The sequence below is a fragment of the Somniosus microcephalus genome, chromosome 28 (assembly GCF_052327205.1).
Source record: "Somniosus microcephalus isolate GS21.2 chromosome 28, FLI_Smic_1.0, whole genome shotgun sequence".
In the NCBI taxonomy this organism is placed as follows: Eukaryota; Metazoa; Chordata; class Chondrichthyes; order Squaliformes; family Somniosidae; genus Somniosus; species Somniosus microcephalus.
In genome coordinates, this window is record NC_141014.1 from 14,166,371 (window position 1) to 14,188,674 (window position 22,304).

At 45.1% G+C, this 22,304-nt stretch overlaps 1 protein-coding gene across 2 annotated transcripts in view; it reads left to right on the forward strand.

The window, feature by feature from the left end:
• LOC147098980 (sterol regulatory element-binding protein 2-like) overlaps window positions 1-21,905 on the forward strand; it is a 69,423-nt gene extending 47,518 nt beyond the window's left edge. For both annotated transcript variants that reach the window (XM_085969497.1, XM_085969495.1), the window contains 8 exons: window positions 1,945-2,113; window positions 3,889-3,982; window positions 8,537-8,646; window positions 9,723-9,855; window positions 10,744-10,912; window positions 13,315-13,500; window positions 18,023-18,134; window positions 19,580-21,905. In XM_085969497.1, coding sequence (XP_085825623.1) covers window positions 1,945-2,113; window positions 3,889-3,982; window positions 8,537-8,646; window positions 9,723-9,855; window positions 10,744-10,912; window positions 13,315-13,500; window positions 18,023-18,134; window positions 19,580-19,800 — 1,194 coding nt within the window. In that variant the 3' untranslated portion in view covers window positions 19,801-21,905. The remainder of the gene's footprint in view (window positions 1-1,944; window positions 2,114-3,888; window positions 3,983-8,536; window positions 8,647-9,722; window positions 9,856-10,743; window positions 10,913-13,314; window positions 13,501-18,022; window positions 18,135-19,579) is intronic.
• The last annotated feature ends 399 nt before the right edge of the window (window positions 21,906-22,304 follow it).

Genomic DNA, 22,304 nt, shown 5'->3' on the forward strand with positions numbered 1-22,304 from the left:
CCGGGACTGCCACTGGCTTCTTCTTCCCCACCCGCTGCCTGTAAATGGCAGCAGGGCCTGGGTCCCCGGGGGATTTTCCTCCCATCTGCCTGTGTTACTGCAACTTTCTGGGGCTAGGAAGGTGCCAGGAAGCAACGGTAAAGGCCCCGAGGTGCTCCCATGGTCTTGGCCCAGGCCCTTCAGTGAGACATCTGTTTGGATCTTTCAGGTGCTTCTGCCTCCTTTAAGGGTGCTGCAAGTAGTGGTAGGCCACCTCTTGGTTGCAGAGAGTCCAGCCCGCATCCTTAAGCGGAAACTTGAGTCAGGGCTCCAGTTGGGGTTAGAGAAGCAGGTGGAAAGTCCCGCTCTGCCAGAGCGCTGCCACTGGGAGGAGAATCCCAGCATATAAAGGGAGGAGGCTCATGTGGAGCATGAACACCGGCAGAGACCAGTTGGACCGAATGGCCTGTTTCTGTGCTGTAAATACTGTGCGACTTGCTACATAGTGAAACAAGGTACAAAATGACATCCTACCATTTTGTGGCACCGTGGGTCAGCGCAGTAACTTAGGCAGATCGGTGGGTGGGGGGTGAAATCCCCCAGGAATCCGGGCACTGCCTCATATTGTGATCTCGCATGGGCTCTTATCTTCCAGGAGGCAGACTGCTCGGCACTCTTGGGGGATGAGGCCAATTGTAAACTGACAAGCTAGTTTAATGTATGAATGAATCTAATTCCCATTGCTCCTTATGACATCAAAACTAATAAATGACACAAACATACCCCTAGAGCGTCAGCCTTGGCTCCGGCTCAGTGGTAGCATGCTCGCCTCTGAGTCAGAAGCTCATGTGGGTTCAGGAGGCTTGAGCACATAGAAACATAGAAGATAGGAGCAGGAGTAGGCCATTCGGCCCCTCGAGCCTGCTCCGCCATTCAACGAGATCATGGCTGATCATCCAAACCCTAGCACCCGGTCCCTACACCGACAGCCATCCCACCCAAGCCCTATCCCTGTAACTCCGTAACCCCACATATTTAATCCCCCCTAACACGAAGGGCCAATCAACCTAACCCGCACATCTTTGGACTGTGGGAGGAAACCGGAGCACCCGGAGGAAACCCACGCAAACACAGGGTGACTGTGTGGAGTTTGCACAGTCACCCGAGGCCGGATTTGAACCCGGGTCCCTGGCGCTGTGAGGCAACAGTGCTAACCACATAAACTATGCTGACACTTCAATGCGGTACTGAGTCAGTGCTACATTATCGGAGGTGCATTTTTTTGGAAAAAGATGTTAAACCGAGGTCCCATCTGCCTGTTCAGGAGGTTGTGAAAGATCCCATGGCACTATTCAGAGAGATGGGGAGTTTCCCGGTGTCCTGGCTAACATTTATCTCCTGGGCAATTGTCTGGGTATGTATTGGTATCAGAGCTACACGGGAATACTTGACTAGGGAAGTGGCTAGTTCAGGTGTGTGGGCCTTGAGCACCACAGCTAACACATTTGTCAGGGTCTATAGCCTTCACTGTGTCCAGTGCACTCAGCTGCTTTTTAATGTCACGTGGGCTGAACTGCATTGGGTGAGCACTGGCGTCTATGATGGTGGGGACCTCTGGCGGAGGCCCTTGTAACCAATAACTGGCTCTAGATCTTTTCAAATAATAAGTAGGAACCAGTGACGTTGACCGAGAGGTAAGTTCACAGGCTGCACGGAGCCACGAGTGACGAAAATACAGCTGTATATCTCTATAAAGCCCTGGTTCTTCGACCTGCACTCGCTGCTAGCAAGACTGCCACCAAAGGAGCATTGTGAAATTATCCCTTTGCACTGGAAGCTCTCAACAATTATTTCTACATATTCCAAGGTTTTACAAACTAAGCTGCTTTTTTTTAAAACCGGGGAATGATTTTGCAAGTCCGTGTTCTTCAGATTGCGTCTTATTCATTTCCTTCCCATTTATAGCGCTACTTCCTGCGTCGAGCCCAGCGAGTTTGCCAGTCCCCTGGTGGTTCTGAGCCAGGCACCCGTCACTGGCTGTTCCATCCTCTGGGGTGCCAGTTCTTTGTGGACTGTGATTGGTCTCTTAAATCTGCTCCGAGAGAAAGTCTCTTCAGCTCCCTCAGAAACCCAGGTAAGGAATGCCGACCAAAAACCCTGTCCCTAGCAAACTGAACATCTTTCAAAAAGCAAGCAGGTTTTTAAAATCCATCAACTGGAGTTCGGCTCACCACTTCAGTAAATGCGCTACTTTTTTTTAATTGAGAAATTGAGATGAAGAACCAAGACCCATAGTCCAGGCCCTCAGGTTTAAGAATAAAAATAAAAGGCAAAATAAATCAGAAATTAGTGATTATGTGCAACCATGCTTGGACTAAAGATGCCTGAAGATTTGTAGAAGGAAGGAAATACAGGAAACTTTCGTTTAAACGGAGGTTAAATATCCGGAATGCTCTATCCACCGGCAAAATTCAGGAGTCGGTTCAGATAACTTTTTTTACTTTTAGTTGCTTTTTTTCTCCATTTGGGGCTCTGCAAGTGTCTAGCTGAAGCTGTTGCTTAGCTACAGAGACGCTTGCAAGCTGCGCCGACTGTTTTGAAGCTGTTGTTAAGCAACAGGGTTTGCTGCTTCAGACGGAGCTCTGAGCTCCGTATGTTTTAACATTAGCGCTCGTTTCTCCGGCAGTGTTGATCGACCGGCACCAGCTCGGTCCCGTCAGTGCCGGATACCAGAAAGTTTCCTGTATTGGCGTGGGGGGGTCAGTGAGGTGGGGAGCTTTCATTGACTGGCACAATGCACAAGATTTGTGCAATGCATGAAGGGCCATATGGCCTACTCCTGCTCCTATTTCTTATGACTGGGTCACAATGCTCTCCACTCAGAATCCGGCCATTACTCTGTCCGGAAAATCCCAGATTCGTTCAAATCTATCCCAAGAGGGCAGCGCAGCACGTTGGGACACCAATATTTACTATCTCGTACTGACGGGACACAGACTCGGCCCCACCCGCCCCCCCTGCTTAATAGGTTACTCAGCATTTTGGCCGAGACCTGGAACCAGATCAGTTACGTGCCCTTCTAGTGGTAGATGACACATAGGAAAACAGGACAGCGGATTGGAAAAAAAAAAAGAGGGCAAATTTAGAGAGCAAGTACACGGGGAAACTGACGCGACTAAAACAATAGAAAGAGACCACAGTATAAACCATATACTTGAGTCCCCTATTGATCCAGGAGGTAAACCTGATTGCAGGCACTTGACTTCATTCCTCCTGTGTTACTCAACAAGGTGAACCTGTTGCGATAATGACATCATTTAGCGTCGGCCGTGGCTCAGTGGGTAGCACCCTCTGCCTCTGAGTCAGAAGGTCATGAGTTCAAGTCCCACTCCAAAGACTTGGGCACAAAAATCCAGGCTGACACTCCCAGTGCAGTGCTGAGGGAGTGCTACACTGTCTTTCGGATGAGACGTTAAAGCGAGGTCCCCTCTGCCCTCTGAGGTGGACGTAAAAGATCCCGTGGCGTTATTTTGAAGAAGAGCAGGGGAGTTATCCCCAGTGTCCTGTGGCCAATATTCATCCCTCAATCAGCATCACTTTAAAAAAAAAAAAAAAATATCTGGGGATTATCACATTGCTGTTTGTGGGAGCTTGCTGTGCGCAAATTGGCTGCCGCATTTCCTACATTACAACAGTGACTACACTTCAAAAAGTGCTTCATTGGCTGTAAAGCGCTTTGGGACGTCTGGTGGTCGTGAAAGGCGCTATAGAAATGCAAGTCTTTCACCTGATGCAACCTAGTCTGTATGTAACTTTTATTACCTGTAATGTTCCCTGTCTCGTCCTTTAACTGGAAATGGCTATTTGTGATGAGAGTATTATTGTAATTTATTACTTTTTCTCTTGCAGTTGATCCAGTTGCCCAGGTGAATCAGGCATTTTGTGAAAATCTGCTTGAAAAAGCTGTATACTCGCTGGTCAAGCCAGAGACTGAGGAGGCTGGGTATGTTCAGTGGCCTCACTGGTCTGATGTACATGGGTCAGGTTGGGTGGGATTAAAAGGGGTAGGTGAACGCTAGCGAATTTAATGCTTTTGTGCAGAGTTTAGGAAACCAGTTCCGGCACTTTCTAAATGATGATTGGCTTTACGGAAAGATGGGCGGAAAATTCCAGAATTCTTTCAAATCTGTTTCTTTGTAAGAGGAGGCGGTTTTGGAACACGTCAGTGTGGCAGAGGAATGTGGCACAACTTGGGATAACCTACAATTTCCAGCTTCTAAATAGGAAATAATTGAACATGAGGATTAGGAGCAGGAGTGGGCCACATGGCGCGTCGATAAGATCGTGGCTGATCTTCGACCGCAACTCCACTGTGCCGCCCGATCATTATATCGCTTGATTCCCCATGAGTCCTAAAATCTATCGATCTCCGCCTTGAATATACTCAAGACTCGGTATCCACAGCCCTTTGGGGTAGAGAATTCCAAAGATTCACAACCCCCTGAGTGAAGAATTTCCTCCTCATCTCAGTCTGGCCCCTTATCCTGAGACTATGCCCCCTAGTTCTAGACTCTCCAGCCAGGGGAAACAACCTCTCGGCATCTACCCTGTAAATCCACCTCAGAATCTTATATGCTTCAATGAGATCACCTCTCATTCTTCTAAACTCCAGAGAGTAGAGGCTCGTTTGACACAACCTCTCCTCAAAGGACAACCCTCTCATCCCAGAAATCAGTTTAGTGAACCTTCGTTGCATCCCCTCTAAGGCAAGTACAGTATGTCCTTTCTCTGATAAAGAGACCAGAACTGTGCCCAGTACTCCAGGTGTGGTCTCACCAAGGCCCTTTACAATTGTAGTAAGACTTCCTTACTCTTGTACTCCAACACCCCAGCATCTACCCTGTCAAACCCCTTAAGAATTTTATATGTTACAATGAGATCACCTCTCATTCTTCTAAACTCCAGAGATTATCGGCTCATTCTACTCAATCTCTCCTCATAGGACAATCCCCCCATCCCAGGAATCAGTCTAGTGAACCTTCGCTGCACTCCCTCTAAGGCAGGTATATCCTTCCTTCGGTAAAGAGCCAAAACTGCACACAATACTCCAGGTGTGGTCTCACCAAGGAACTATATAATTGTAGTAAGACTTCTTTAATCTTATACTCCAATCCCTTTGTAATAAAGGCTAACATGTCATTTGCTTTTGGTGATAAAGGTGAGTTATTTTCACCAAAATGAGCCTGAAAAAGGCTTACAATTATAAATGATCTTGTTCGAAATGATTAATTCTGAAAAGTTACATTTTAGAATCAATCATAGAAACATAGAAGATAGGAGCAGGAGTAGGCCATTCAATACGATCATGGCTGATCATCCAACTTCAGTACCCTGCCCTTGCTTTCTCCCCATATCCCTTGATCACTTTAGCCTTAAGAAATATATCCAACTCCTTCTTAATATATTTAATGAATTGGCCTCTACTGCCTTCTGTGGTAGAGAATTCCACAGGTTCACCACTCTCTGGGTGAAGAAATTCCTCCTCATCTCAGTCCTAAATGGCTTACCCCTTATCCTTAGACTGTGACCCCTGGTTCTGGACTCCCCGACCATCGGGAACATCTTTCCTGCATCTAGTCTGTCCAGTCCTGTCAGAATTTTATAAGTTTCAATGAGATCCCCTCTCATTCTTCTAAACTCCAGCGAGTATAAGCCCAATCGACACAATCTCTCCTCATACGTCATTCCTGCCATCCCAGGTATCAGCCTGGTGAATCTTCGCTGAACTCTTTCCATGGCAAGAACATCCTTCCTCAGATAAGGCGACCAAAACTGCACACAATACTCAAGATGTGGTCTCACCAAGGCCCTGTACAACTGCAGCAAGACATCCTTGTTTCTGTACTCGAACCCTCTCGCTACGAAGGCCAACATACCATTTGCCTTCTTAACCGCCTGCTGCACCTGCATGCTTACCTTCAGCGACTGGTGCACAAGGACACCCAGGTCTCGTTGCACTTGCCCTTCTCCCAATCTATTGCCATTCAGATAATAATCTGCCTTCCTGTTTTTGACACCAAAGTGGATAACCTCGCATTTATCCACGTTATATTGAATCTGCCATGCTTCTGCCCAATCACCCAACCTGTCCAAATCATCCTGCAGTTTCTCGGCATCCTCCTCACAGCACTCACGCCCACCCAGCTTTGTGTCGTCTGCAAACTTGGAGATATTACATTTAGTTCCCTTGTCTAGATCATTAATATATATTGTGAATAGCTGGGGTCCAAGGACCGATCCCTGCGGTACCCTGCAGTCACTGCCTGCCACTCGGAAAAAGACCTGTTTATTCCAACTCTTTGCTTTCTGTCTGCCAACCAGTTCTCTATCCAAGTCAATACCTTGCCCCAATCCCATGTGCCTTAACTTTACACGCTAATCTCTTATGCGGGACCTTATCGAAAGCCTTTTGAAAGTCCAAATACACCACATCCACTGGTTCTCCCTTATCTATTTTACCAGTTACATCCTCAAAAAATTCCAGTAGATTCCATCAGCCCTTTACCAATTTTGAAATCTGTGTGTGCAGTCCCCACCGCTTCTAGCGGGCGTGTTTGTGCAAGCATGATTTGCCTGTGATACGCAGTAGCGGGTATAACTTGTATGATATCTGAAGACCAGAAACAAATTAAGATTTGCTACAGTCAGTTGAGTGAGAGGTGATCTTAAGGGGACCTTGGTTATCATGGCCATGCCTAGCGTAAGATGCATGTTCTGCTAGTTTTTCTTAAAAGATTTTAGTACATTCTCTATCCGTCCTCTGGATAAACTCCCCCTTAAAGGGTGTTTGTGATATTTGTTGTTCCTTCAGGAATAATGCTAAACGCAACCATCCAGTCTGCAGAGCAACAGAACAAAACTCCTGCAACTCACTGCCTTTTTCAGATCAAAATAAACCACCCACTTTGAAACTGATGTTAATGCTAATGGTTACTGCTTTTTGGCCGATATAAGCGACTGCCCGTCAATGTTCCCTCTAAATGTTTTCTTCCCACGCGAGCCCTTTAAATTTGCTGCGTGGTATCTCTTCCAGTGGCAGCAGCTGGTGAGCGGCCTGCGCGGGACCTCACGGTTAGTGCGCGGCCGCGCTCCTTAGGGGGAGCATTGCTGCCTGTTTTAAATGGTGGGGACAGTACTTTTGTACAAAAATAATTCTGCACAAAAGTTTCAATTCTGCACACAGCTGTTCAAAACTGCCATCTGAGGAACATAAGATTGGAGTCTTCAAATCCCACCTTGACGTCACTCCACTCTACCTCGTGTACTTTTCTCCAGCTCTTTGCATACATACCCTCTGCTCCTCCAACTCTGGTCTTGTCTCGTGTTCAGCTCACCACACCCATCATCACCAGTTGATACCAGAACCTTCAGCCACCACACTCCTGTACGCTGGACCTGCCTTACTAAAACCTCTTCGCCTCACTACCTCTCCAGCCATCTTCAAAACATAACTTTTTGACTGGGCCTTTGATCTTGCCCACTACCTTCTCCTCTACGCTCAGCTCAGTGTCCTGTCAAGCAGCTTGAATATAAGAGTAGGGAGGTTATGCGTGAACTGTATAAAACACTAGTTAAGCCACAGCTAGAGTACTGCATGCAGTTCTGGACACCACACTAGAGAGGGTACAAAGGAGATTTATGAGGATGTTGCCAGGACTGGAGAATTTTAGCTACGAGGAAAGATTGGATAGGCTGGGGTTGTTTTTCTTTGGAACAGAGGAGGCTGAGGGGAGATTTAATTGAGGTGTATAAAATTATGAGGGGCCTAGATAGAGTAGATAGGAAGGATCTATTTCCCTTAGCAGAGAGGTCAATAACCAGGGGGCAGAGATTTAAAGTAATTGGTAGAAGGATTAGAGGGGAGTTGAGGAGAACTTAATTCACCCAGAGGGTGGTGGGGGTCTGGAACTCACTGCCTGAAAGGGTGGCAGAGGCAGAAACCCTCATCACATTTAAACAGTACTTGGATATGCACTTGAGGTGCCGTAACCTGCAGGGCTACGGACCAAAAGCTGGAAAGTGGGATTAGGGTGTATAGCTCTTTTTCGGCTGGTGCGGACACGATGGGCCACATGGCCTCCTTCTGTGCCGTAAATGTCTATGATTCTTGAATTTTTTTGTGGTTGAGAAGGACGCAATGTCAATGTAATATGAACAAAAGCGAAATACTGGAGGCGGTGGAAATCTGATATAAAAGCAGAAAATACTGGAAACACCGGTCAGGTAGCACCTGTGGAGACAAGTTAACGTTTCCAGTCCAGGACCTTCGTCAGAATTGGAAGATGGTGTCTAACCATTCTGACAAAGGCTCCACACCGGAAACGATGCTGCCTGGTCCGTGGGTGTTTGCAGCATTTTCTGATTTTGTTTTATATAAATGTAAGTTGTCGAGTAAACTTAAAATCTAATATCTTTGATAAAATGCGTTAGCAGGATCATTTAAGTTCTTGATTTGGTATTTTATAGTACATTAACCAAGGTATATCGTCTGTTGCAGGAAGTTCTCTAATGCCTTTGAGTACTTGCAGCTACTTAACACTTGCGCTGACTCAGCCAGGAGTTTGACGCAGGCCTTTGCCATTGAATCCAGTCTGACGACAACCACAGGTGAGAATATAGCCATGGAATGACCTGATTTTGAGATATATCGGCTTCAGTCATTTTAAAATGAGCAGAAGAATCGTTTTTAAAAAAAAAAAGCAGTGGAATGGGAAACGTCCATTCTACCCATCACATCCACTCCCTCCAAAGATTGTGTGTCATGAATCTTATCATGACTCATGAAGTAACACTGGGCGGCCAGCTGGTGGCGCCCGTCCAAGGAGTATAAATACTCGGGCATGGGCCCAGCTTGCTCAGGATGTTTCTGTAACCAGAAACTAGTGATTGTAACTAGAAATCTCATGGTTTTGAAACAGTTGATTAAAGCCTTGTTTTATACTCAAACCAAGTACTCTGTAGTCTTTTTACATCACTATGTACAATCTTGATGATCTACAGGAAACTTTGGTTTATCCGGAGGTTGTGTGTCCGGAATACTCGATCTAACAGCAAAAATCAGGAGCCGTTTTCTATAAGTTTTTTTAGTTCTCATTGCAAGGTCTGTAGCTATAGCAACAGCTTCAGCTAGAGATGCTTGCAGCTGCAGCTGACTGTTTAGAAGCTGTTGCTAAGCAACAGTGTTTGTTGTCAGACACGGAGATGAAAACCTCCGTATGCTTCAACATTTAACTTTGTATGTCCGGCAGTTTTGATAGATCGGCAACAGCTCGGTCCCGTCGGTGCCGGATATAACAAAGTTTCCTGTAATACCTTAGCAGTTCTTGAAACAAATTCCAAAAATTAATTTCTACAAGTTCCGGTCTTCACCCACCCCCCATGTGTTGAAGAACTGGAACTGCTAGATTTAATTTACGCTAACCCCAATTCCTTTCCGCCCCCTCCTCGGTCGCAATTTCTGATAGCTAGTTACCAAAAAATAAGACCAGAGTCCGCAGCTACATAGAAGCCATTTGGTATAATTGTGTTGGATGTTTTTCGACCTTGTATAATTTATAGAAAGAATGCTCCAGACAAAAACCTGAAACATATATTTTATATTTATACAAGCAACTTGTGACCATTTTGCATTAGAATAACATAATTGCTTGTGTCAGTAAATTGATCCTTCCTTGCATTGTCAGGTCCGGACCCTGTGAGTAAGTGGTGGATGTCGATTGTCACGTTTGCTGTACACTGGCTTCAGGGTGATGATTCAACAGCAAAAGGATTGTTTACTGAAGTGGAGCGAATCCCCAAATCCCTGCAGGTGTCCGAGTAAGTCAGCGCTTCTCATTCTCGCGAAGCACGGGCGGCTGAAGGATGATGCTTTTAAGCAGCGGTAAATGATTTTGGAGGTCTGAAATAATTCTCTTCCATAAATAAATGGAGTTTGGCTATAAGAAAGGCATTGTCATTTTCTTAAACATGGGAACAGGAGGAGGCCATTTAGTCACTCGAGCCTGTTCTGCCATTCAGTTAGATCATGGCTGATCTGTATCTTGACTCCATCCTTGGTTCTGTAACCCTTAATACTCTTGCCTAACAAAATCTTCCCTGAACGGCCTAGCTCTAATTTTAAGCTCATGCCCTCTTGTTCTGGACTGTCCCACCAGAGGAAATAGTTTCTCTCCATCTACCCTATCCACTCCTTTTAATCATAAAACAACTCAATTAAATCACCCTTTAATCTTGTATAATCAAGGGAATACAAGCCGAGTCAATGCAACCTCCTAATTTAACCTCTTTAGCCATGAGTCTGAACTCAACTGCATAATTTTAAATGCTCATTCTTTTCACCTTGCTTCCCAAAAATCCAAAGTCAATCACAACCCGAGAGGTTTGGTGGTCATGCATGGGCGTGACCGATATTGTCACTTCACACTTTTACACTTGGCACATGAGGGATGATTTGTTCCCTGAATACCACAGTTTTGTGAAATAATAACCCTGAAGGCAAAAAAAAAATGGGAATTTTAGCACGGGCGGAGGCCATTCACCATGTAAAACCAGGGCACGTGGGGAGCTTTAATTAGTGATTGTGTCATTTTGTAAGCTGCACTTCCCCATCAAAAAAAAAACTTCAACTCTCTGATAGGAAGTATGATTTTTATGGTATTTCCACAACTAGCTAATTTATTTATTCATTGTACCCTACAACTCTAGAAGCCCACTGCCAAAGGCAATTCTTCACATCTATAAGGCTATGCAAGCAACCCTGCTGGGGAAACCAGACACCCACCAGACAACATTTCTGCACTGTGAGAGGGCCAGTGGATTTTTGTGCACCAGCTTGACCGTCTCCAGCCCACACCAGGATACAAACCTTCATAAGGTACGGGATCGTTCATTGATTTCATCCCACTTTGGGATATGGGCTTTTTGGGCCTAAGCAGCAGGCTTGCATTGTCCCACCTGCAGCTCTGTCCGCTGCAAGTCGGCTTTTGCAGCGGTAGAAATTCTGCTGCATTCGGGGGGGGGGGGTAAATGCAGGCCCAGGGTGGAAGTGTGCTCAGGTCTTTCAGAAAGAAGAGCGATGGTGGCCTCTGTGGTGCATTGTAGTTGCATTGCATGTGCCAGCGATGTTGTGCAATGTGTCTGCAGTGCAATACAGAGGTGTACCCTGGGCATCGTGAAATGAACATGTTTTACAAACGGCCAACATGCACGATTATAGCACAGCGCTTCTGGGCATGTGCTCCAGGCCCCTAATATGTTTGTAAAAGTTACATCGTGTCGACAGCACAGAACTGGTCCGTGCTTGTGCTCCACACCAGCCTCTTCTCACCCCTCTTAATCTAACCCCATCAGCATATCCTTCTATTCCTTTCTCTCTCATGTGTTTACCTAGCTTCCCCTTAAATGCATCTATTCGCCTCAGCTACTCCCTGTGGTAGCGAGTTCCACATTCTCGCCACTCTCTGGGTAAAGACGTTTCTCCTGAATTCCCTATTGGATTTATTAGTAACTACAGGAAACTCTTTTTTATTCGGCACCGACGGAACCGGCGAGGTGCCGGTTGATCAAAAAGTCCGGATTACAGAGAGGTATACTTACTAAGGTTCGAGAGCCCCGCACACGGCCACAGATCCAGGCGTCCCTGTTGCATGGCAACAGGTGCAGGAACCCCGGTTACACGGCCACTAATATGAAGTAAAACTTACCTGAACCTACTCCTGAATTTTGCCGGTTAAGAGAGATTTAGGTGCTGGTAAAAAGAGAGTTTCCTGTATTTCTTATATTTATGGCCCCTAGTTCTGGTCTCACCCGCAAGTGGAAACATCTTCTCCACATCTACATCTACCCTATCGAACCCCTTCATAATTTTAAAGACCTCTATCGGGTCACCCCTCAGGAGCCCCAGCCTGTTCAGCCTTTCCTGATAGGTATAACCCCTAAATTCAGTTAATTAAATAAATCTGGCATAAAAAAAAGCTAGTAACAGTAATGGTGACCATGATTGTTGTTAAAAACGACATTAGGTTCACTAATGTCCTTGCCTGGTCTGTATGTGACTCCAGACCCACAGCAATGTGGTTGACTCTTAACTGCCCTCTGAAATGGCCGAGCAAGCCACTCGGTTGTACCAAGCCGCTAAAAAGAAGTATACCAAGCACGACACGGACTGCAGCAGTTCAAGAAGGCGGTTCACCACCACTTTCTCGAGGGCAATCGGATGGGCAATAAATGCTGTCTTTTTCAGCGATGCCCATATCCTGTGAACGAATAAAAAAAATATATAGTTTTTCTCGTTAACCGGCTACTGACTAACCAATTAACAAGGCTGTCTGTGGAAGATGGTAAAATATTTTGTTCATTGTTCACTGATCCATATCTAGTACCATTTAACTCTTAAAACTGATGCTGATTTTTATTACCAAGAATTCAGTAAATTCTTAAAACAAATGAAAGGGATGAGCCAATTTCAGTGTGGCGCAATGGGTCGCACTCTTACTGAGTCAGAATGTTGTGTTCAAGCCCCACTCCAGAGACTTGAGCACATCATTTAGGTTGGTATTTCACTGCAGTATTGAGGGAGTGCTGCATTGCCAGAAGTGAAGCCCCATCCGCCTGTTTAGGTGGACATAAAAGATTCCATGGCACTTTTTTTTTTGAAGAGCATCATTCATCCCTCAACCAACACAATTAGAACAGTTTATGACTGGCAATCCATGTCATTGCTATTGTTTCTTGCCAAGTGCAAATTGTCTGCTACCTTTGCCTGCAAAACGCCAGTGATCACACTTCTAAAGTAATTCATTGGCTGTGAAGTACTTCGGAATGGACATAAGTACGTGGCTTTAAATAAGTCGTCTATATTGAATCCAAATGTCCATCTTTTGTACGCAAGTATAGTGTGAATTACAATATCTGTACCATTGATAATCGTAAACTGCAATTTATGCAAAAATACTGTAAAACGAGCAAGTGGGGGGAAAGCACAAATTCCAGCTTTTGAACTTCCAGGTAATTTCTCATGTTATCCCCTTTAACATGAACGAAAACGTGATTTATTTTGAGCAATCCAGTAAACACATATAGATGCACTAATCTGTTGTAAAAGTCTTTTTTAATGTCCTGTCCACTTCATTTCAATTTTTTTTTAACCTCGATAGTGCAAAATGTAGAAAAGGTGGTGATAGTGCAAAACTATTTTACAAGAAGGGTGGGGGAGAACCTGACTCTCACTGCTGTCCTGTCTGGAGATGACATTTTCTGTTTCTTTGTATTTGGCAGGCTGTGCAGTTGTTGGTCTGCGACATTTTGCTTTCAATTCGCACCACCTTGTGGCAGAAACAGGCGAACTCCAGCCAGGCCGTGGGGGAGACCTACCAGGCTTCGAGTCCAGAGCTCAAAGGATTCCAGCGAGACCTGAGCAGTCTCCGCAAGCTTGGCCAGACATTTAAACCTGCACATCGTAAGGTAAGCAAACACGGCCACAGGCAGATCCTTACAGATAATACACAGTGGGAGGTAATTTTCCAAGTAACCGGCCCGGAGTGGAAGATCGTGGACGTGCTGCCCAGAATTTTCTTTACAATGAAACATTACCGCTGCTAATAAGCTGGAATACAATTGACCCTAGTCAGTTTTATTCTTTATTCATAGAGCCAGTTCATTCCAATACATGGTGCATTTTTTAAGGAAACGATGGCACTTCTAGAACACCTTATTGTGTCTCAAATGCAGTGAAAGTGCAGTGATTGTTATTTAGGCAAAGGAGGAGTGTTGGCCATTGGGAGTACTGTCTTATGCTTTCTTTCAAATAGTGCCAATTAATCGCTAGCATCTATCTAAACACCAAAACAGGCAGATCTCACCCAAAAAAATGGCACTGCCTCGGTACTTCACTGCAATAACAAGAGCGGGTCAGAGGCTGGGTATTCTGCGGCGAGTGTCTCACCACCTGACTCCCCAAAGCCGTTCCACCATCTACAAGGCACAAGTCAGGAGTGTGATGGAATACTCACCACTTGCCTGGATGAGTGCAGCTCCAACAACATTCAAGAAGCTCGACACCATCCAGGACAAAGCAGCCTGCTTGATTGGCACCCCATCCACCACCTTAAACATTCACTCCCTCCACCACCGGCATACCGTGGCTGCAGTGTGTACCATCTACAAGATGCACTGCAGCAACTCGCCAAGGCTTCTTCGGCAGCACCTCCCAAAGCGACCTCTTCCACCTAGAAGGACAAGGGCAGCAGGCGCATGGGAACACCACCACCTCCAAGTTCCCCTCCAAGTCACACACCATCCTGACTTAGAAGTATATCGCCGATCCTTCATCGTCGCTGGGTCAAAATCCTGGAACTCCCTCCCTAACAGCACTGTGGGAGCACCTTCACCACACGGACTGCAGCGGTTCAAGAAGGTGGCTCACCACCACCTTCTCAAGGGGCAATTAGGGATGGGCAATAAATGCCGGCCTTGCCAGCGACGCCCACATCCCAGGAAGGAATAGAAAAATAAAAGTAGTATAGTCCAGTCCAGGAGTGGGACTTGAAACCAGTCAGAGACTTTTATCATTAAAACAAAGGTTACGGTTCTATATTTAATATTTAATGTATCTAGAGACTTGAGCACAAAAATCTAGGCTGACACTCCAGTGCAAAAGAAATGAAAGACTTGCATTTCTACAGCGCCTTTCATGACCACCAGACATCCAAAAGCGCTTTACAGCCAATGAGGTACTTTTTGAAGTGTCGTCACTGTTGTAATGTAGGGAACGTACTGAGGGAGTGCGGCACTGTCGGAGGTGCCGTCTTTCGGATGAGACGTTAAACCGAGCCCCGTCTGCCCCCTCAGGTGGATGTAAAAGATCCCATGGCCACTATTTCGAAGAAGAGCAGGGGAGTTCTCCCCGGTGTCCTAGGGCCAATATTTATCCTTCAATCGACATCACTACAACAGATTATCTGGTCATCACACTGCTGTTTGGGGAAGCTTGCTGTGCACAAATTGGCTGCTGCTTTTCCTACATTATGACAGTGACTACACTTCAAAAGTACTTCACTGGCTGTAAAGCGCTTTGGGACATCCTGAGGTTGTGAAAGGCGCTATATAAATGCAAGTCTTTTTATACCAGCTGTAAACTAAATGCCAATAAACGTATACTGATGTTGAGTTGTTGCAATGACAGCATTGCTGAAACACGAATTAATGAGTGTATACACCAATCTTAGTTTGCCTCCAGCAGAATTTCATCGACACTTTCCATTGAATCAAAAAAGATCAGGTAAAACAAAAGACTATTGAAGTTATTAGAATTATTTTTAACAGGGGTTACCTTTAGGAATAAAAACAGAAAATGCTGGAAATACTCAGCAGGTCAAGCAGCATCTGTGGACCGAGAAACAGAGTTAACGTTTCAGGTCGATGACCTTTCATCAGACATAGTTTTAAATCAGTTCAAACTGACCGGCTGTAAGTTGAGTTTGGATATTATCATAGAAACATAGAAGATAGGAGCAGGAGTAGGCCATTCGGCCCCTCGAGCCTGCGCCGCCATTCAATGAGATCATGGCTGATCATCCAAATTCAGTACCCTGTCCCTGCCTTCTCCCCATATCCCTTGCTCCCTTTAACCTCAAGAAATATATCTAACTCCTTGAATATATTTAATAAGTTGACCTCAACTACCTTCTGTGGTAGAGAATTCCACAGGTTCACCACTGGGTGAAGAAATTCCTCCTCATCTCTGTCCTAGATGGCTTACCCCTTATCCTTAGACTGTGACCCCTGGTTCTGGACTCCCCGGCCATCGGGAACATCCTTCCTGCATCAAGTTTGTCTAGTCCTGTTAGAATTTTATAAGTTTCAATGAGATCCCCTCTCATTCTTCTAAACTCCAGCGAGTATAAGCCCAATTGACCCAATCTCTCCTCATACGTCATTCCTGCCATCCCAGGTATCAGTCTGGTGAATCTTCGCTGCACTCCCTCCATGGCAAGAACATCCTTCCTCAGATAAGGCGACCAAAACTGCACACAATGCTCAAGGTGTGGTCTCACCAAGGCCCTGTACAACTGCAGCAAGACATCCTTGTTCCTGTACTCGAACCCTCTCGCTACGAAGGCCAACATACCATTTGCCTTCTTAACTGCCTGCTGCACCTGCATGCTTATCTTCAGCGACTGGTGCACAAGGACACCCAGGTCTCGTTGCACTTCCCCTTCTCCCAATCTGTTGCCATTTAGATAATAATCTGCCTTCCTGTTTTTGACACCAAAGTGGATAACCTTGCATTTATCCACATTATACTGCATCTGCCATACATCTGCCCAATCACCCAACCTGTCCAAATCATACTGGAGTTTCACAGCACACACGTCCACCCAGCTTTGTGTCGTCTGCAAACTTGAAGATATTGCATCTAGTTCCCTCGTCTAGATCATTAATATATATTGTGAATAGCTGGGGTCCAAGGACCGATCCCTGCGGTACCCCACTAGTCACTGCCTGCCACTTGGAAAAAGAACCGTTTATTCCAACTCTTTGCTTCCTGTCTGCCAACCAGTTCTCTATCCAAGTCAGTACCTTGCCCCCAATCCCATATGCCTTAACTTTACACGCTAATCAGCCTAGTTCCTTAGCATAACTCCACTTCACAAAACTACCCTTAGTTAAACAAGAAAACTGGCAGTCCAGCTCTGAACCATAAAGTTGTCTCGTGTGGAAAAGGTAAATTCGAGCAGTAGAGTTGCTCTTCCGTACTCTTATTAGCTGATGAAAAGAAACAACGTATTATTCGTTAGCACTGACCTACCTCGTCAAGGTGAGAAGAGTCCACATTAGTGAGGAAAAGTCGCTCTTCTCACAAGTGCCTCTTGTCTATCTCTCAGCACTCAGCGGCATTATCACAATCCTAATGACATCTTCATCATCATCTCAGCTGGGAAAGGCACCTGGTGCCCTTTTATATTAAAAAAAGACGGTACGGTGAGAAAGTACTTTTTAAAAGGAGGGCATCTCGCCTGTAGCTGCTCTAATGTACTCCTTCCCGTGCTTCATCTTTAATTTGAGGAGAGATTTGAGACAGTGGGACTATTTCCACTGGAGCAGAGGTGGCCAAGACCCTATTTAATCAAAGTTTTAAAAATAATTTAAGGGCTTTAGTTGGGAAAGGCCAATTCCCCTGGTTGGGGAGCCGGTGATGACGGGTGAGGATGAATTTATTTGCTCAGAGGGTTATTGGAGCATGGAGAGTGGCGAGTGGGTGAGGCAGAGACCGTTGCGCCTTTTAAGGGAAAATTGGATAAACATTTGAAACGGAGAAAGATACAGGGCTATGGGGAGAGAGCAAGGAGCTGGAATTAGTTGTGGATTGTTGTAGCAAAGAACCAGCATAGAAAAGAAAATCGCCGCATCCTGTGCAGAAAACGACTCTGGTTTTTCAATGCAACTGTAATACAACATCTTGCATTTATATAGCGCCTTTACCATAATAAAACGCCCCAAGGTGCTTCACAGGAGCGATTATCAAACAAAATTTGACATCGAGCCACATAAGGAACTATTAGGGCAGGTAACCAAAAGCTTGGTCAAAGAGAGAAGTTTTAAGGCGCATCTTAAAGGAGGAGAGAGAGATGTAGAGAGGCATAGAGGTTTAAGGAGGGAATTCCAGAGCTTAGGGCCTTGGCTGAAGGCACGGCCTCCAATAGTGGAGCGATGAAAATCGGGGAAACGCAAGAGACCCGAATTGGAGGAGCATGGAGATCTCGGAGGGTTGTGGGGCTGGAGGAGGTTACAGAGATGGGATGGGGAAGAGGCCACGGAGGGACTTGAAAACAAGGATGAGAATTTTAAAGTCCGGCAACGCCTCGATCAGGAGCCAATGTAGGTCAGCAAGCACAGGGGTGATGGGTGAACAGGTGTTTGTATCAGATTATACAATTGTTGTGTGTTTAATAGTTTCGGCGTTGTGCTTGACCTTTCTTTTTAGATGTTTTTGCATGAAGCAACTGTTCGGTTGATGGCGGGTGCAAGCCCAACTCGAACCCACCAGCTTCTGGAGCACAGCCTGAGGAGACGCACGTCACACCCCATCCAACAAGGTGAATACCTTTCATACCAGTAGGCCAGCTTCCACTGCTGGCGGTCCTTGTGTGCAATCCAGTAGGTCATCCTGACGAGAAAGTATTGTTGCAAATAGAAATATCCTCTTCCTTGTTAGCTGTTTTAAAACTTGTTACATTGTGCGCACAGCCTTGTATCTTTTTGTATTCATTGAATCATACAGCACAGGAGGCCATTCGGCCCATTGTGCTCTCTCAAAGTCCCACTCCCCCGCTCTTTCCTCATGGCCTTGCAATTTTTTTCCCCTTCAAGTATTTATCCAATTCCCTTTTTGCAAGTTACTATTGAATCTGCTTCCACCGTCCTTTCAAGCGGTGCGTTCCAGATCATCGTAGCTCGCTGCGTGGGGAAAAAAACTCTCATCTCCCCTCCGGTTCGTTTGCCAATCTGTGTCCTTCCAGAAGGTGGGCACTGCAGGGAATTCAGGGCTAGAATGATCTCCTGGACTGGTTTTGATCGCTTAGATGGGTCGGAGAGGAATTTCCCAGTTTTTTTTTTTTTTTTTTCCCCCCCCCCCAAGTTGGCCTGGGGTTTATCTGGCTTTTGCCCCTCCCAGGAGATCACATGGTTTTGGGTGGGGTATGGAGTGTTTATATTGTGATACACAAGTTAACGCAAGGTGTGTGGGTCAGGCTGGGTGGACCAGAGGGTCTTTACCTGTCCGTCATTGTTCGCATATAATTTAAGATTATTATGGAGCAACTTCGTATACTGTACTTAATGGGAGAGTCCAAGACCTGATTGCCACAATGGGGCTCCGCCTATTTAGAAAATGTGTTTTAAAAAGGCACAGGCCTCCACAATTCCTGTTTGTTCTTTTCTCTGTGCCACACACCAGGTCAGCAGGGACACGATGTTGTCCCACTCTGCTTCGCGTTCTTTAAGGGGGCGTGTGCCAGGCGGCATGTGCTGAATGCGCCCTCCCTGAGCCAGCTTTAGAAGCTTCTGGCCGCCATTCAGCTGCGTGGCAATTCTGATCGACTAATTGTGTTGAAACTGTTGATTGTCCAGTGAAAAAGTTCTGAAGAGTACAGGTTAAGGACGGAGTTTAAGCTGGAGAAAGAGAATATCAAAATTAGAACCAACTTTCAATCAAAAATCCAGTAGTCCTGCCCAAAACAGTGGCCTTAAAATGACACATTTTAGCATACGTATTCTAAGACATTCCTATGCGAATCCTCTGTTTTCTATTGCAATGAAGGTGTTAACTCATTTATTTTAAGCAGCGAAGCAACTCTGTTACAATAGCAAACAATAGAATTGCAGGATGGTTTAGCATCTTGCTGATTTTCACAGAGCAAAATTTCAAACACGACAGGAGGTAGGTTCACTGCAATCTATTTGGAATTCCAGTAAATGAACCTCTACTCCATTAAGTGAGAACAGAGTTGCAAAAATAATTTATACTTTTTTATAATAACAGGTGAATTGGACGCTCTTCCAGGCCAGAGAGAGAGAGCGACAGCCATACTCCTGGCGTGCCGTCACCTTCCCCTCTCGTTCCTTTCTTCACCGGGTCAGAGAGCGATTATGCTGGCCGAGGCTGCACGTACGCTGGAGAAACTCGGAGACAAGCGGTCTGTCAGCGATTGCCAGCAGGTGATCATGAAACTGGGTAGTGGCACCACAATCGCAGCAAGCTGATCAATGCGAAGCCCAGACTGCAGCCTACAGCAGATGTCTTCTACCCTCTGACCGGATCGTACCGTCATGTCCTAATCAACGAGTAAAGGCACCAGCAGGCGTTTCAGAGACTAAACTGTTTCCCTCTGGTGGGGGGGGGGAAATGCAATTGGGCAAATTCACTGAAAAGATATTTTCGCAATCTTACGTGCAACTAAGATTGCAGTATGAGTGTGAAGGTTGCCTTTCACTCATTGCTAATGATGATAATTGAGCAGCTCACTTCTGAGTGGTCCAGTATCATTTTTTCGTTTTCCCCAACCGCCCTCCGTGTCCCCACTGGTCTCTGATACAGGACACCACTGAAGGAGGCCATCAGCACATTGTTACCTTACTTGTTGCCCACAGTTCCATTCTCAATCTGAGGATACAATCGGCTGGTATCAAAATTCCCATTTGCTCGATATTTTAAGTAATTTATTAAATTGTTGCAGCCTCATACTTCACTCTTGGATGGTGTTACGTCTTGGGAATGTAATTTATCATGTACAAGTTTGGGACAGAGTCATTTTTTAGATTTCATATATATGTAAGTACACAAGAATTTTTTTTTTTTTTAAATCAAAAAGCCAAACGAACCTGTCCCTTTTATAGATCCGCTCCGTCTAACTGCTTTCTCGCTGTATAATCGCAATTTTTGTCCAGAGACGCATCAGATTGACCTTTGAACCCACTTGTACTGTCCGCTTCGATGGCCTTCCCTGCTAACTTATTCCACGACTTGGTTACCCTTTGGATGAAAAAATTGCAGGGTGTTTGTTGTTGCTGCTGTGTTTTAATGAAACTATTTCTTTTTACAGTTTCAAGTTCAGTTTTTGGTCCTTGTTCAATGCGCTTGAGCAGGTGCTCCACTGGGAATATCCTAAAGGCGCACAATACCAATCTTTATGGAAATAGTACGACCCACTAAGTTCTGCTTTTTAAGCCTTGCAGTGTAATTCCCCAGCACTGATGCACACCAGCAGGCTGACGCTGGTCTTAAATGGGTGACTCCATTTAGCCCCATTCCAAAAGCTCTCCAAGTCCATAGCAAGCTTCAGTTTAAAAGGTAACTTTAGGCAGATCTGCGCTCTCGGGTGGACGTAAACGATCCCATGGCACTATTTTGAAGAAGAGCAGGGGAGTTATTCCCAGTATTTTATCCCTCAATCAGCATCACTATAAAACAGATTATCTGGTCATTATCACATTGCAGTTTGTGGGAGCTTGCTGCCGCGTTTCCTACATTACAACAGTGACTACACTTCAAAAACTACTTCATTGGTTGTAAAGCGCTGTGGGACGTCCGGTGATTGTGAAAGGCGCTATAGAAATGCAAGTCTTTTTCAGATACATCTGGTATAGTGTAAGTGTAGGATTGATTGGACTTTATAGAAACAGTCCTTGCCCGTCGACAAGTCCAATTGGCACTGACACTTGTACTGACAGACTAATGCATTTTGAATAGTGATGGAGCCACAATTGGTGATTTTAATGGTATAAAACACAGGACAGAAGAATAAAAGGTGGTTATAGATCATTGGAGTTCATTATAGCATTTAAAAATAGTTAATTTTATTATGAGTAAAACCAAAAAAAATAAAGTGCCATAAAAATGAATGGTTGAAAGTCCTGGAGGTGACTTGCGAGTATGTTACCCAATGGACCTATACCAGCAACAGAAAGATTAGAGATGTAAATTCACTGTAAAACCGTTATTTACTCCCATACCATTTCCTAGTTCAGTAAAATGGACAGTAGACCCATCTTACTCAGTAATCATATTGAAACAGACAGATACATGTACACAAGTCATGACTGCGGTTTCTCTGTACAAGAACCAATGCAATGGCCGTACAAAAGGGACGGGCTGATTTTCGATCGTTCAGACCATGATTTTCTGCCGCCGCATTGTTACTGTAAATATTTAGTAAGTGCAAGTACCTTGTAGTTTATTTTCCTGGTTGGGCATGTGAAAATTGTTTTTCTAATTATGGTTTGTGTTTTATTTAAAGGATAAGTATCATGAATATGTAGAATGATTTTGAGGCATTTTTTGCATCAGAATAAAATACTTCAATGCCGAATGATCTATCTGGAATTGCTTATTTTGTGATATAGACACAATAAATATCTTTGTTTTACTTTCCCTGTTTATCCCCATTGTGCCTTTCCTCACCACCCTTATCCAAATGATTCTTTTCCCATCTATCTAGTCTCCAGTGTTTTTCCCCATCTCTCCAGGATTGAGGAGTCACTGTTGTGGTGATCTATTAGCAAGAATGTCCATTTTCCCTGGGTTGACTGGTAGAATCCACACGGCTATCTGCAAAGGGAGTCCGAAGTGCCATTTGAGATTGGTTAGTCACAGTCCAGTTCCTGCTGCACAGCACAAAACTGCCCTTAATTCAGTACTAATGGCATGGGAAATGAAAAATATTACATAGAATGTGCAGCACGGAAACAGTAATTTGTCACTTTGAAAT